The 17,675-nt window shown below is 33.9% G+C and overlaps 1 protein-coding gene across 1 annotated transcript in view; it reads right to left on the bottom strand.

Annotated features, from left to right (window-relative positions):
• Nucleotides 1–17,675, bottom strand: part of LOC111142998 (dihydropyrimidine dehydrogenase) — an 828,681-nt gene that overhangs the window by 473,106 nt on the left and 337,900 nt on the right. The window contains exons 9-10 of the mRNA XM_022496386.1: nt 3,929–4,036; nt 1,716–1,885 (exon numbers count right to left, since the gene is read on the bottom strand). Of these exons, the coding sequence (XP_022352094.1) occupies nt 1,716–1,885; nt 3,929–4,036 (278 nt within the window). The remainder of the gene's footprint in view (nt 1–1,715; nt 1,886–3,928; nt 4,037–17,675) is intronic.

Below are 17,675 nucleotides of genomic sequence, written 5' to 3' on the forward strand. Positions count from 1 at the left end.
CACCCTCACCCCAAATACATATGCCTTATACTTCTACATTCATTAACTTTTCTCCATAGCACTAATCACCTTTCAATACACTATTTATGTGATAGTTAGTTTGACCAACAAGTGTCTTCCCTCAGTAAGTACAAGCTGTATTAAAATTGTATTAAAATTGCCAAGACAATGGCTGGTACATAATGGATACTCAATATGTGTAGGTTGATTAAATCAATAAATCAATAAATAAGTAACAAATGTCTACCTCTACCCTCACAAGTAATTACCTGGTCTCATTTTGTGTCTGTGTTCTACTGAAGGTGTAAGAAACAGTCATCACTCATTTCCAGTTACCACTGTTAATGGAAGATGACTATAAGATAAAGTATAAAGTAACTTGCCATTTCCATCTTGGGACATCTTCCCTTCCAACTCTCAAGGTGCAGCTTTTATAATGAAAACTTTTTGATTTTGGAATTAGAAGAACAAGATTTAAAATATTTAGTTCAAAACAAATGTGCCAACTTTTTATTCTTTGCTGAGGCTCTGTGATATGCACGGAGATATACAGGTGAATAAAATTAGCTATTGTCCTCTTTTATCTTAGGAAAGTCATTTAATTCCAGGATGGATGTTTTCTTTTTATTTGCAACATAATGAAATTATACTAACTGATACTATAGATTTCACTCTAGAAAAAAACCTCCCTAGATGGTATGACCATGCCCACCTTGGATTTTGGATAAAAAAAGTCTGAATGGGTATAATAGATAAAAGAAAACCCAGAGAATAAAGTTGACATCTGAAACGCAGCCATGAACCAGTGGTGACTCTGATATTTTAGTGAGATTAATCTGTAATGTGGTTAATCTACATGTGACAAATTACCTATTGATTATAGTTATAATTCTTACCTGGTATCGAGACTCCAAATATATTAAGACATTCTAAAGCAAATCAAATTCATAATACTGATTTGGATAAAATGAGTAATTTACCTTTCTATAAATATGTTTTGTTCTTGTTCTTAGAACTAATATCCTTTATAAGACATTATCTTCCTCTAATAGCATTAAAATTTGAGAAGTCCATGGTACAAGTACCCAGTCGATGCCTCACCAAAGATTCGTCACCAGTCACTTGTAAGAATGAAATCATTTTAAATCTGTCATTTTTAGTAAGTTAACTCATTATTGATTCTAAATAATGCTTACATGAAGCTCTTAAAAAAATAATAAAAGGCAATCTCTTTGTTCTATTGGTTTCACCACAGAATGAAGTGACTTAAAGTATGACCCAGGCATATGACTTTGAATGCAGCTTGTAAACATGGCTTATAGAGATTCCAGTTGTCTCTAATTACCACATTCTCCTAATATCCTACATTTTGTGATGAATCCCTATTGTTCAGAAATGACGACTTAGCACATTCCACTGTTACTAGTTAAATACAATACATTTCAAAGATACTAACACTAAGAAAAAGAAGCACTTAATATTGACAAAGATACATTTCTCATTTTATCCAATAAAGTATTATAAAATAACTTTTTTACTTTGAATGTCTGAATTAGGGGGAAAAAAAAACACAAGTCACCCAGAAATTTTTTAAATTTGCATTTCACAATTTCAAGAACATTCTGATGACTGAGCTAGGAGACTGTACATTAACAGTTTCATCTCCTAAAATCTGTTGCATTACAACTCCCTATTTTCTGATGGTTCCATTTTACCTCCTCGGGGACAGCTCTTATATTAACAAAGCCTTTTCTGAAGACGATGGACACACGGCGGGCTCCACAACATAAAGCGGATGTCGCACAGTCGAAAGCAGTGTCTCCAGCTCCAAGTACAATCACGACTCCCCGTATCGATGGCAATGGAGAGTGACAGGCGCACATTCCTGAATGATGAAAGGAAAACCCCATTTTCAAGTAGAGAAACCATTTCTGCATGACAGCTCAAAAGATACTTGTACTCAAAGCAGTGTAAAATTGCATCTTGCGGTTGCCGAGGATGGAGTGTCACTATCAAATTATTCTGCTTCATTGAAAGACAGTTTTATTCCCATTTTAAAAATATGCTCATATATGTAATTTCATAGTCAGTACCTTTAACTTCTTTTTTCTTCTAGAAGGATCGCTACAACACATTTTGAAGAGCTTAGGTACTAACAAACTGGAATCAATCAATTAAAACACGCTTTGTCAAAGTCATGTTATGTATTTTTAACTTAGTGTCATTAAATTTCTGTTTGTTAGAAGGAAAAAATGATCTTTATCATCTGGGTTAACATAATTGACAGCATTTCATGAAAATATTTTACTTAGATATTAGTTTCTAGGATTTCTAATATATAGCCCTGCTATTTAGGAAATTTTGAAAACTTACACACTGAATAAGTGCTTTCTATGTAACTGAAGAATTTTTAATAACTATTTTCTTGAAATAGTTAAAATGAACTTTCTTTCCTTTACAGTTTTTCCCCGGTTTTGTTTGTAAAATAGAGCTATAAAAGAAATAGGACTTTCTACGTGTCCATTTCTCAAGGACATATATATGAAGACTTGATATCCATATGAAGATTCTCATAAAAAAGATGCAGGTTTCTGTATGTGTTAGGTATTGCTGTGTTATCTGATTCAGTAAAACTATTGAGAAGATAAATTACTATAAATGAAATGGCACCACGAGCAGCATAGGCCTATAATCTCAATAAGTGTAATCATCCTGCTTGGAAGAGTACATTTGGGATTACGTAATTGGCCTTCTGTAATTCTCAAAAATATATGTACTATGACCTTCTTTAGAAAGGGCTGCAGGTACAGAAGCATCCCCTTCTCCTGGGAGGAGGAAGGTGGACATGGTCTACATGTGCTTAGCTGTAAACTTCTGCAGAATGACCTAATAAAGTTTCTTATCTTTTTAAATTGTAGGATAAAAATGTAAGCTTTTATCTTTTCACATGCAATTAGGTGTTAGAATAGCTGAACTTTAAGACTTTAAAAATATATGTCTAAAGGATTTAGATGATCTGGTTGTAGAGAATATATTATAGTTTCTTCATTGCTAAGACTGACTCTCATCCAACCAAAGCACAGGACTGGTTTAAGCTTCTGGTTGCTCCTCAGGCTGCATGCAGTGATATTACATAGAGACCACATACTAGGGTGTCTATCAGTGTTTTCCTTTAGCTTCATAGATCTGCTGTTCAGCAAGAAACTCTTTCTGCCTGCTTAGACACAAATGCTTAAAGATATGTGCAAATGTGTCCTACTTTAAAATTAATATATACATATATATGTATATTTGTGTATTTATATTTACACTGTATATATGTATATATACATATATATTTACATTTTATATATATATACATATATATATATATATATGTATATATATATATAATATAAAATAGTTCCTAAACTGAAGTTCCTGCCATTTCTTTTAAGAACATCTCCCAGTTGGGGCGCCTGCATGGCTCAGTTGGTTGAGCATCTGCCTTGGGTTCAGGTCATGATCCCAGGGTCCTTGATGGAGCCCCATGTCTTCAGGCTCCCTGCTCTGTGGGGAGTCTGCTTCTCCCTCTCCCTCTGCCTGCTGCTCCCCTGCTTGTACTCTCCCTCTCTGTCAAATAAATAAAATCTTAAAAAAAAAAATCTTCCAATATTTGTTTAAGACTCTTCATTTGAAGCAACTTTACATCATGCAGTATAGACCTCTATATGACAGAATGGAAAAAAATCCTTATGATGATATTTGATTGGAAGATTAAAACAAATGGATGATCCTGGAAAATGATTACATCATACTTGTTTTTAACTTTATATTGCTGTAGCAAAAATGATGAGATTTGAACAGTGTCCCCCGAGCCTAGATTTAACATAAATTTATAATAAATAAACAACATAGGCAACAGTAGGAATACAAAACAATATTTTACCTGCTTTACTGCTTTTGGCTACAAGTGGCAAAAAGTCTTTGGATGTGTAAAATCCGTGGTTCTGGGTCAGGTCTTTGAAGATATGGTTTTTATTGGGGTCTGGCAAACCTAAGTAATAAAAATTTATAAAATCTCGTGAGCAGAAGAAGGGTTTTTTCCTACTGTATATTTTTTTAAAGTAGAAAGCTGAGATCATGAAAATAATGTGGTTCTGAGAGGAAAAAAAAATCTGTAAGCAAACCAACATAAAAATGTATATAATACATTGTGACAGACCTCAGTGTATACCTTTACTATATCTAAGCACACACCATAAATCATACATTCAAGTACACATATGGGTATATACAGAAGCATGGATATACACAATACATGTACATTTAGTGTTTAAGGGAAAATCAGGTTATATTATTTCCTCATGTCATAAATAAAAACAAATTTCTAGTGTATTAGAGTACTAAGTATAAAAAATAATCATAAAACTAAACAAAATATGGATATATATGTATCTAGTCCTGAATATGACAGATTATTCAAAGAAAAAAAAACTTGGAAGAAAAAGATGTATTTTACCACAAAAAATCAGCTACTTGATTAATTGGAGCATTATTTTAACAATAAAAGAATGGATAACAAAATAGGGATAATGAAAAATATAAACAGCTTCTAAGCACCAAAATTTTAAATACATTAGTAACTTAGGAACCGTAATTTTAAACAATGAAATATTATTTCCTGCCTATTAAGAAGTAAAGTAAAAAATTTTCAGAAAATTAGACTATATGGCAAGGGTGAAAATGGGACTTGTCATACTCATTTGATGCAAATACACATTGTGCTCGATTTCTAGAAAATAGTTTTGAATCTATACTAAGGGAACACTAAAACATGCAGATAAAGACTTAATGTGCATAAATAGTCAATGCAAAGAGAGAGATAGAGAGAGAATGAAGGAAAACCAGAATGCCAATAAAATGAGTAAGTGAGCTTACTTTGAAAAAGAAAAAGCAATAGAACACAAGGCAGCCACTAAAATGAATATTTGAAAAATATCGGAATTGGACTGTAGTCAAAATATAGTCTGAAATGAACTAGCAGGATACAAAACTATATAGTATGACTCAAGTTTCATAAAATTTGAATGGTGATCATTTCTGGTTGTGGGACTGTGGATAATGTATTTTTTCATTATTTCTTTATTTTCCAAATTTTCTACAACAAGCATTCATCAACCATATAATTAGGAGCTAACTGCCAAATTTTTTAAAAGAAAATGAATAGCAGACTATTTTTTTTGAAAGTATAAACAAAGCAAATCTGACAGCAATCACCCTACCATAGAAAAGTATAGAATTACCTCATCTCAGATCCATAAACACGGGAAAATTTATAGTTTAACTTTATTTACTTCCCCAAGCTCTGGGTTATTCTAGAGAGGTAGGATTTCATTTTATTGTTAAATGAAAAGCAATGAGTATGTTGGTGGACACCTAGAGTAATAAGCATGGCCCAAGAATGACTTTCTTATGTGTGATAAGGTAGGTACCCTATCTCATCTGAAAGCTGAAGGGGTTTGTGGATTGAGTGAGTGTATAACCAGCAACAGACTGCTTTGTTCCTTCAAATTAATTCAAACATTTTTCTTCCCTGTCCAGCATTGCTTCCTCCCAAGGATTTGCCCTTTGCTCATAGATTATTAGTTTAAGATCACTTGTCATTAAAATTATTTTATTTATCTAGGAAGGTAGGCAAGTCATTTGATTTACTTTGCTTTGGTGGCTTTTTTTTTTTTTTTTTTAAGCTTTTCTTAAATTCCAGTTAGTTAACATACCGTGCTTTGGCTTCTTTATAAATGAAATAAGACTTTTTCCTCATTTTCTGACACAAAGGATTACTCCTTGGGTATATTTATAACATGGAAACTATTACATAAATGTGTGGTTATTTATATAATTCTTTTAGAAAGACTAGGATAGGGAATGGTTACAGTTATATAAAAATAGTGGAGTATGTACTTGAAGACTCTAATAACAAAACAATTTTTCTTGAAAGCTTTAAAAGATGACTATAGTTTTAGGCACATCTGATTAGTCTAACCAAAACACACACACACACACACACACACACACACACACACACATATACCATACTGAAATTTAAATAAGGCCCCTGTCTCCCCTCTTACATATATTACTATATTATAGAGATAGCATACGTTCTATAGCACTTCATTTTCCTGTAAACACACACACACATACACACACACAAGAAAAACAACATGGAGTGCTGTGCAATTTCAAAGAGATATGGTAAACAAAAATCTTTAAAGAAGATCAAAAACAAAGCACAGAAAATGTAGTGGCAGATAAAAGTTCTGCATTTACTGTCAATAGGGTATAATATCGTCCCTTTACTAACTTAGTCTGAGCTTTTTTCAATACTTGCCATGGTTAAGACAGAGAGAAATTTACATCATGATTATTTTCTATAGACCCATTGCTAAAATAACGTTCCTGAAGAAATGCAAGGCATTCTTACTGAATATACCACCGGATCCATGGAGAAGACTTTTCCTAACCTGCAAGGATTATTTCACAAGAAAAAATCTTTGGTAAAATTTAAATTCTTTTTTCACTTGGATCAAGGGACTGACAAGGACAACTGAATTTCCTGCACTTTTACCCCATTCCGCATTTATCACTCTAATGAATTTAACATTTACTGGATCAGATTCTTTCTGTAAATGTTCAGAAGGGCACCAGTTAGATGTTCTGACTTATGGATAATGGCCTAATGAGAGAAACAATGAGCCAGAAACGGGACAGGATCCATGTGTTATTCATTCCTGCAGCCTCTTTAGCCACACCCCAGGGCACATATCCTTTTAAGGTCCCAAGGTCCGGGGAAGTCTTCTCCCTGACCTGGGTGGCAGGTCATCCCTTATGACCTAGGGCTATGCATCTAAAGCCCTCCTAACAGAATGTTTGGTAGTCTGGCCCAGCTGGCAAAAGTGCCCTAGAGTCTGCTAACCATGATGCTGTGGGGTGATTAAGAGCAGGACCTTTATCATTAGCCAGACTCTGGTGTGAGGTCTTCCTCTCTCATTTACCATCTCTGTGATCTTTTGGGAGTGCCAGTAATTACATGTACTTAGCTAGACTATCAGATGATCTGATCAAGCACTAATCTACATATTGCTATGAAGGCATTTTATAAATATGGCTAATATCTATAATCAGTTGACTTTAAGTAAAGGAGACTACCTTGATCATGTGGGTAGGCCTCATCCAACCAGTGGAAAGGCCTTAAGAATAAAACTGAAGTTTCCTGGAGGAAGAAGAAATATTGCCTGCTGGCCCAGCCCACAGATTTCAAATTTGCCAATTTCCACAATTACATAAGCCAACTCCTTGAAATAAATTCTATAATATGATACATCTGTATCTATAGATCTCCTAATGATTCTGCTAAGAACAACAATTACACACCTCTCACTAATGTGAGATTTAAAGGAATTTACGTATTTATCCATCTATCCATCCATCCAACTATCTATATTAAGTATTGAGATTTAAAACATAATGAATGCTCATTAAACATTATTAATATTAAGATAGATTTATTTATTCTGTAGTTTATCAATTCTCCCAAATTTCACATCTTATGGCAAGGAAAGAACAGAGTTTAAACCTTAGCAAATTTAAACAAAGTGCTACAAAAAAAGAAAAATGAAGCAATCTTAAGTGAAATATGAGAGATAATGAAACTTGCAAATACCCATCTATCAAAGGAAGATTTCCGTGAGAGTAGGTGGCATATTAATAAATAAGGTATGTGTCTCTATCAGAATGATTTCAAAATGACACTGAAATGACTTTTTAATTCACCTTTCAGTGGGAAGAAGGAGGTTTATGAATAAAGAAGAATTGACAAAGATTTGACAAACAAAACAGCTCAGCTTAGCAGAGGTACAGTGTTCTCTGTCTTTCAAGAAGGCCAGAGAGTTTCTTTGTTCCTCTAGAATAGTTATTGAAGTTTTTGGTGTTTCAGCATATATTTATTAAAAGGAATACCACCTTAAGAACTACTGCAAAATGAAAAATTTCAGCTTCTACTAAAATAAATAAATAAAATTCTGCTTATATCACAGAAAGTATAATTTACCATATATTGATTATTTAGATTACAGTCACTGTTCTAGATGCCCGGCATATAGATGGTTTACACATATTAACTCATTTAATTCTCAAAACAATCCTATGAAACAAAGAACATTATTTTCTGCATTTGAGATATGAAGAAACTGAGAAACATATAGCTTAAGTAACTTTGCCAACGGTCAGAGAACAAGTAAGCAGCAGTACCAATTTCTAATCTGGACATTCTGGTTATAGAGTCTATGCATTAACTTCAAAATGCTGCCTTTTTTATATACAATGTTATCATTGAGCCCTGTTATAATGTGATGTTACTTAACAAGTGATATCTAAATCACTTAACAGATATGCATTAAATGCTTCACTGTGAGGCCAAAGATACGCACACAACACAGAATGTGTCTGTGGCCAGGTTCCAATCCAGTGATATAGAAAAGACAGGCTGCTTCTCTAGGCTGTATCTTTGTTTTGTGATTATTTTCTCTAGTACAATTCCTTTTTGAATTGTTTTCCTTCTTAACTGTATTCCTTTTGGGTATCTGCTAGTTATTTTTCAATATTTGATAGTCTTTGAAATATGTATCTCTGCTGTGTTTCCAAAGCACCTCTCTCTGGAACAACTACAGAATACATAACAGCAGTGTATATAATAAATTTTTGTGCTCGTATTAAGTTCTGCACAACTTCAGTTAACATTAATAGGATATTAAATACTCTGTTTCATGTTATCATCTAGTAAGTAATAGAAGAGAACTAAGCTTTTAACGCTGGGTTCTCACAGGTAGGCAGGACATGTTTAAGAATTCCCCAGATTTTATAATATCCGCCTGTGTAACACAGGCTCGCCTATTTGGTGTTAATTGAAGGGATCAAGCATTCATGTGATGCCTCTCATTCTTGATGGCATCCACTTGAATGACAACTAAGCTGTCATGGGAGAGACAGTGACCAGATGCCTCACGAATCCCACAGACATAGAAGACAGAACACCGAGAGACTGCCCCAAGTTCCTGGCAAAGGAATGTGGCTTACAGAAACAGGGTTACAGAAATGGGTAGAGAGCATACCAAATTCTCTACAGGTTTGTCAATTCTTGTTATTCCATACTAGTGTTCTGTTGGTAAGAAGATGTTACTAGACAAAATTCCACTGATTATGTCACTATTCACAAGTGGATGAAAATAGCAAAATGTGTCTGATGGCAAATGTCCTAAGTTTTTCGCTTTTCCAAGTACTTTTGTATCTGAGATTTCACTTTCTTCTCACAGAAGGAAACATGTTGTGTGCTCGCAGTCCTCATTTCCTAAGCCTCCTCTGGGGAATGGCGCGGCATGAGGAAGGGCACTAAAATGTGCAGATTACATATGGATTCATTAAAAAAACCTCTCACTGAGGGACACCAAGCTATCCACCACAGCGATCCATCCATGTCTTCGTAAGAGAAATGTCCCTGTGTAAACACTGCTTTTCTTTATTTCTGTTTATTAAACCTTTAAAAAAAAATCTTAATGCCAATTGACTTCTTTCATTACTGGTAAAGAGAGTATGTGAATAAGAGCAAAACCTCTGAAGTCAGACTTCCTGCATTAAAATTCCAGTTTTAGCACTTACTAGCTACTATGACCCTGGGCCAGTAAATTACTCTTTCTGGGCAGCAGCATCCTCATCATAGTATTGTTAGGAGAATAAAATGAATACAAATGTGAAGCTCTTTGCAGAGATGTGAAATGGTTCCTTTTATTTGCATTTTCTCCCTAAAAAAAGCTTTTGTTTTGATATAATAAAACAATACACTTGTATAGACATAAATTAAAGGTTCACCTAATCCATGATATGCACAATTAATATTACTACGCATTTAAGTGGTCAGTGTTGGGCAGATTGGTATCAGAGTCCATAAAACTTAGCAACCTTGGCTAGAATAAAAGACAGTAGCCAAACCAGGGTATTCTGACCTCATTCATTGTATAGACCACAATGGACTCAAACCACATGTGCTTTAGGACCAGGAAATTAGCAAGATTAAGAACCTCTCATGTTTAATTTGGCATTCAAATGGGAACAGTTAGAGTAACATCAAGCCTCCAAGAGCACTGACCTAGGAGTCTGAAGAATTGGGTTCTAGTTTCATTATTTCCCCTTTCCAGCTATATTTGGATATAATTACTTAATATGATGGCTCTCAAATTCCTTGATTTTAGAATGAAAATGACCCTACTAATGTATAGAGTTGTTCTCAAAATTAGGTAGAAAAATATACAAAAAAGCACTCTGGTAAATCTAAAACACCTTTGAAATCTTAGTCATTCTTACTGTCTTAGGCAAAGTATAAAAACCATGGAAAATAAAGACTCACGGGGTAAAAAGATTCACAGTAAATACTTCCCAAAATAGAAGCTATTGCAATTAATCATAAAAAGACACTTAAATGGCTACATGTAAGACATGTGAATGTAGGAATAAAATGATAAATACATGTATTTATGGATATACATTTGTATCTGGATGTTTCTATACTTATTAGAAAAGGTAAACTAGTCTTAAATCAAGCCCAAAGTGCTGGGATTATACCATGGAAGTCAAACACTCCTTTCAAGGACCCAAGTATTCCAGAATTCCACAATGGATTATAAAGTTTTTCATCTGCACTTAAAGATCACTTACATGATTCGAAGGATTTATATATTTCCCAGAGACAACAGTGGCATATGGGTTATCACTCTAGGATCTATATATTGACTAGAAAGAGAACAGATCAATGATGGCCTATTGTGCTTCCTTTCTCAATAAAACTCCCCATCTTTTCCCCAATGCCCCACTGTAAATACATTTAGTTCAGACTGAATTCAGAAAAAATGGAGTGATTCAATATAACACATATGAAATCAGATCACCATGCATCACAATAGTGTTCATTTCATTGATTTTTCAAATCCCCATTAAACATCTGTTTCGTGTAACTGCTGTCTAGTTTCTTTCTCAATGTGACCACAGGCCTTAATCATGTGTATCACACAATCGGTTAGCACTTAACAAGATGAAGACTTTAAAAAAAATGCTATGAATGAAGTTACCATCTCAAATCATATTTTTTCCCATTATATAAGGTATTTTTCTATATGGACACACGTAACAGACAATGAAATCCAGAATCAAGAGAAGTACTGAGTACTCATAAAATTTTGAAAATCTGATGCTGGATTACGGTCTTTTTTGTATTTATGTTCAAAACAGTAAATTTCAAAAAGCATTGGAGAAGAGAATGAAAGAACCAAAGATGATACTTCCTACTATGTTATTATGGACATACTTCAGTTGGTTTTTATGATTTCATGTAAAAGACATGTACAAGTTCTATCACACCAATGAGATCAATATATATAACTTTGTACTAGAACTGAATACGAGGCTCCAACTCAGAGTAGTATTAATGGATGAAAAACAACATAAATATATTAAGAAAGCAATGTATTCACAAGTGCGAAGCATATGAAATAAACCAATTTTAAGTAGTTAAAATTTTTCTAGAGAACTTTTTAACCTGTCATAAAATATTCAGCAATTTCATATAACAAATTGTGATTATGGTTCACTGTGCATTTTGGCCTCGTATTTTTTGTTCTCTTTATATATTTGGAATAAAATAGAGAAGAGAGACTATTTTAATTGATAAAATAATGCCGAAGAATTAAAAAACAGACAAAATATCCTTGTATGTATTTTACTTTCCTGACAAATATAATTCCCTATACTCAGGATTCACCTTAACTACTTACTGTTCTTTTTATATAAAGGGACCTATGAAACAACCAAACCAACAAAATATTGGACCAAAAAAAAAAAAAAGATTAAGTATTTTTCTTTATACTTCTGTGATATCGCAGTTGTCTTATAATTAGTAGAAATTATTTTAGTAATTAAAATTTAACTTTACAAACAAGATCTCCCTAAAAACTCTCTTCTAGAAAAGATATATTAATGCAATTTCCTATTTCTGTCACAAAATTCTACCTATCACTTTAATTTCTGGTATTATTTATTAAAGTGTGCTTTATCTCTTGGGCCTCTTTCTCTTTATTTCCTTCCCTTCTCTTTTCTCCGTTTCTCACTCTCATTTGGCTCTTGCTATAAAACAATTTCCTTAAATTTTAATCTTCACATCATCAAGTAAGGGTAAGCAAAAAAAAAAAAAAACTCAAACAATATGCCTCGGGCAAAGGTTTTTTCCTTAATGATTGGAATTCTTAGATGTGTTAGGAAATTACTATTTAGGACTTTGTAAGTATACTATATTCCAAAGTAAAGAAATCATTAATAATAAAATACTAAAAAGGAACAGTTATATTACAAAATAAATCTACCAGGCTTACAAAGAAAACAAATTTGCAACAGCCACCTGCTGTGGAGATGAGGCAGTAATCTCAACAGCAGGAAATAAAAGGGAAGAGAGGAGAAAAATACAAAAGCACAGACATTAAAAAAGTAATTAAAACACTTATCTCCATCGACATACATAAGGAAAAAAACCCTCAACCAACCACCTAAAAACATACTCTATTGAACTGCACAGCAGGAAATAGCATTAAAGCTGCCACCATAAACACACATTCTGTAGAAGGGAGAAGACCCCTTTAAAAATGTAATCTCAAAAGTATTACTAATGTGTTAATCACCAGTAAAGGTATGGCACATTCATTGTATTCTGTTAGTTACTTTCTCAAAGGTCTTTATAAAATTGCACTTCTACATTTTTTTTATTCAAATAAATTCTTAAGTACAGGCACCAGTAGCCTCTTTACTTGTAATTGTTCTAGTGAATTTACAACTATATTGTGAGGCCAAGGTATTCTCTATCGAAAACTTTAATAATTTTTAACATAACATGCATTTAGATGATGTAGTTAAACTGTTTCCTTTAAAGCCAAACAAATAGTTGCTGTATTACCAGAATAAAATGAAGTGAAACATAATGTAAGAGCCAGGGTCATGGATTAAAACTGAAATGAAAGCTAAGAATCATTTTGAGTCACCCAAGTATGCTCTGGCCTTCATAGCCCTGCAAAGTGGAACAATGCAAACCTGAGGAAGCAAATGGCAGGCTTTAAAATAAAGACCACACACTAAATGTACTTGGTGACTCAGCTGCTGGAACTAGGTTTTTGGGTCTCTGTGATTCTCCCCAGGCAGGTCTGTGAAACAATGGAGAGCTGCGTGGGTCCAAAGTAGAAGACCTTGAATGGACTCCTAATCCTGTAACTTACCAGCTATTAGGTCTAAATTCATGCCCAAGATGTTAAACCACAGCTTTTTCACCTCTAAAATGAAAAGCCTTACAAAAATATATTTCTTTATAAAACTGTTATGTGGATAAGTAAGGATAGTATAGCTCTATCTTGCTGAAACAACTTAATTTTACAAGTAGAAAATGCAATTCACAATCACACATACTGATTCTATTACTATATAATACTTTTATCTTGCAATGATACTCACACCTCAGAGTCATTTCACTTTAATTATGCATTTTCCTTTTAAACACAAGTAATATGTTTCTGTGCAAATTCATTTATCTTACTCTGAATCACTACTGTAATTCTGTAAATTTCACAAGAAAATACTTATCTCAATACATCTTTTTCAAGAAATATGTATGATGTAAGAAAAGTATAAATTATTGCCATCCTTAAATATGCTTTTACTGTATTTCATATTTCCAACATGTTGTTGAGTAAGAGTCTCAAAATTAGAATACTTTTCTAGGAATTCAGGAAATTCCATAAAGTAATTACTCTCCAAAAGACATTCTTGGTGGATAGAAATAGTCAATCATTTCAGAAACATGTGGTTAACCTTAAACCTCAGTTTGTTCATCCACAAAATAGGGAGATAACCTAGAAATGGAGTTCTGAACATTGCCTGAGTTTCTCAAGAAAACCAAGACAATCAAAAAAGTACATTTTTGTGTATGTATTATAGGGGAGGAAGAATTTTTCCTTTGCCTTTCTAGTTCTAGCTGACCTAATTCACTAAATTAACATAAGATCGATTAACAGGAGAAAAACAAACTTAATCACATACATATAGGAAACCCCTCCCAGAAGAATATGAAATCCACAGGAAGTCAAGCAATTGAGGCTTATATGCCATCCTGAGCTAACTGTGAAGGGTACAGGGGACTGAAACTGCAATGGAAAGAAAGACAATTTTATAGGATGATGGGAAGAGCAAATGTTTAGTAAACAAATATTTGCTATGTCCTATTCTACAGAGACAATGGGACTCAGAGAAGATTTTGATCTCCAAGTCCTGCCAAGTTTCCCCCAAGAGCTAGCGAATGTTCTTTGTAGTTATTTCTGGTGATAGTTCTCTTTTTGGACTAGGCCCTCTAATTTTTTAGGTAGTTAATAGGAAATAAAAGCTCTTCCTGAGTTTTTTGGGCTTTGACTGACTTCAGCTCAAAGTAATCCACATCCCAAAATGACATTTTGGGGGAGGCCCATTCTGAACCCCTTCAATATCATTTTACTGTGTATGTGTGCAGAGGGTCTATACTTTCATTACATTCTCTAAGTGACTCAAAAGTGGTTAAAGAATCACATTCACCAAGATTAAATCAGTTACACTGTACTATTTATCCAAATGCCATTCCAAATGCCCAGAGTGTGACTGTAAATGCCAAAATGCAATGTAATTTTCCATACTCGACAATCACTATACACCATGAATGAATACCATTGTATACAAGAATCTAGAAGTATGTTAGGCCTGGTGTAAGAGAAAGTAATGATTTTAACATCAAAGATAACTATGTTCATATCATTACTCCTTTATGCATTAGCCAAGTAACCTTGCATAATCACAGTTATTTTAAGTCTCAATTTCTTTATCTATAAAACCTGCCTTATGGGGAGATTAATTGAGGTAACATATCTCAATAATATGGTAATTGCTTAGCACAGTGACTGACATATGGCAAATGCTAATAAATAATATGGATTTCACGTATTTTAAACTTTAAATCCTATTATTTTCATACTTGCACCTTCCTTGATACTTAACATAATTTTAATATACAACACCATTACAACAACCATAACAGCAACAAAACTACATAAAACGTTTGAAACTTAGTGCCAACTGACATTTCTTAAATATCGGTAACCCATGATGCAAAATTTGGCAGGTTCAATGTATTCTTTTCTGAATATCTAGTTCTGAAATTTTTGTTACATAAAAAAGCCAAACAAACCCATGGTCTCGTACGGTCAATTTTTAGATTTGGATACCAGCTGTGATTTTTAATTGTTATTGAGATCAGTTAGAAATAGAAATCTTTGATGTTTCATTGAACTACTCATTCATTAATATTTATTGAATGCCTACTATGTGCTAGCTTACATATTAGGTGCTAGGGATACATAGATGAACAGTTTCCAATCAAATGGGAGAAGAACATGTAATCAAAAACTTAGAAGAATAAAGCAAGGTACACACTATGATAGAGGAATACATAGGTAAGTGCACAGAAGCACATATAAAGCACATTTCACCTGAAGGAGACAAGATGCTCAAGCTGAGTCTTGAAAGATGAACATTTCCAGTGGTTAAAAAAGGGTGGGGGAGGGTAATAATGAGTGACATATACAAAGGCATAAAAGGGTAAGATGTCCATCTGACTAGACTAGGGATCAGGGGAGCAGATAGGAGGGGACAGGGAATGGCAAAGTTTAAAATCTGACAGACAGACGGACACTAGACCATTAAGGACCACGCAAGTCACACCCAGGAATCTGGATTTGATGTTGAGAAGATATCGCAGGGAAATTATATAATCAGCTTTGTATATCAAGAAGGACAAATTGGTAGCAATATGTGGGATTGATTAAAATGTAGAGAATGATGGGAGTAGACCATGTAGGGGATGCTGCAAAAATCTAGATAAGAAAGGAACACTTGTTCTCCTCAACCTGGATTGCTAGTCATCTCCATTAGTATAGCATTGCAGGGAGGGTCCAAAACTTCAGTATAAACACAGTTTACCCTTCCAGAGCAAGAATTACACTCAAAGATAACCAATTTAAATTATGGTGTTTGTATTAGTACAAATACGGAGATACTGAGGAATGAAATGCAAATTTTGAATGAAATTCTAATACTTCAAAGAAAATCTGTATATGGCATTTGAAAATGTGACTCTGGATTTCCTAGAGGTATGTTTTTACTCTCTTCTATTACACTAACTTTAAAGGGAGAAGAAGAGGACTCACACTGAAATACTGACAGTGGGGATACAGGAGAATAAAAACACACCCCAGAGATATTTAGGAGTTAATTTCTTAGACTTTGGTCCCTAGTAGTTTTAGGGATTAGAGGGAAAGATGGGGGTAAAGTAAGTCTTACTTTTCTGTTTTGGTGGGTACCTCAACAGTGGTGTGCTTGACTTACCCAGGAGAGTAGAGGAGGAACAGGTCTTAGGGGAATAATGTTGTTCCATTTGGATATAATGTAATGGAATGTGGGACATCCAAGAGAGTTGTCCTCTAAGTAATAAACAGGTAAAACTTCATGCCTGAAGCTCATGTGAGAAATCTGGTCTGGACAAACAGATTTGAAAATTATGAGCAAAATAATTGCACTAGAAGTCATGAATGCTAATGAGCTAATCCTAGAGTGAAGTGTATACAGTAAACAGAAAAGAAAGCTAAGAACAGAGCCCTAGATAACATAACCAACACTTAGAGAAGGAAAGAGGAAGAAGAACCCAAACAGAGTGAGGGCATATCAGTCAGTAAAAGATGCAGGAGAAAGTGGTATGCTGGAAGCCAGGAGAAGAGAGGTATGAGTTCAAACTTTCCTGTCTACAGAATACATACAATTTTTAAAAATTATCTAGTATATAAAAATATATACTACAAAGCACAGAGAAACAGATGTTCGAAAGAGTATTTTTTTTTAAGGACTCATCCTTGAATTTTAAGTATAATGCAAGGCTACTGACCTACAATTAATTTTAGAAATAATATAACTAAAGTAGATTTATTGAGAGGGAATGTAAAATAGAACAAAAATAACAAAATAGGGGCACCTAGGTGGCTCAGTGGGTTAAGCTTCTTCCTTCAGCTCGGGTCATGATCTCAGGGTCCTGGGATTGCGCCCCGTATTGGGTTCTCTGCTCAGCAGGGAACCTGCCCCCCCCACCTGCCACTGCCTACTTGTGATCTCTCTCTGTCAAATAAATAAAATCTTTTAAAAAATAACAAAATAAAAATACATATATTGCAACTATGAGAATCAATTTAATTAAACTAGGCAAATCAGGAGAGGCAACAGGATAAATCCTATGCTGATACGCACACTGCAAAATTTTCTAGTGGTAATGCAGCCGAAGTATAGGAAGAGAGATTTTGCTAGAGGAGGAATATACCACATGTCCTCCTAGGAATCAGTATTAATGGAGAATATATTCACAACAGAATATTTCAAGAAGAAAGAATTAGTCAATAATAGCAACTTCACATTAAGTTGTGAGTGGATAATACAAAATGGATCTAACTTAGCTTATATAATATTTGATTAAACAATTTGTAGAA

The sequence above is a fragment of the Enhydra lutris genome, unplaced genomic scaffold (assembly GCF_002288905.1).
Source record: "Enhydra lutris kenyoni isolate GAN:26980312 unplaced genomic scaffold, ASM228890v2 scaffoldscaffold9, whole genome shotgun sequence".
NCBI classification, from domain to species: Eukaryota; Metazoa; Chordata; class Mammalia; order Carnivora; family Mustelidae; genus Enhydra; species Enhydra lutris.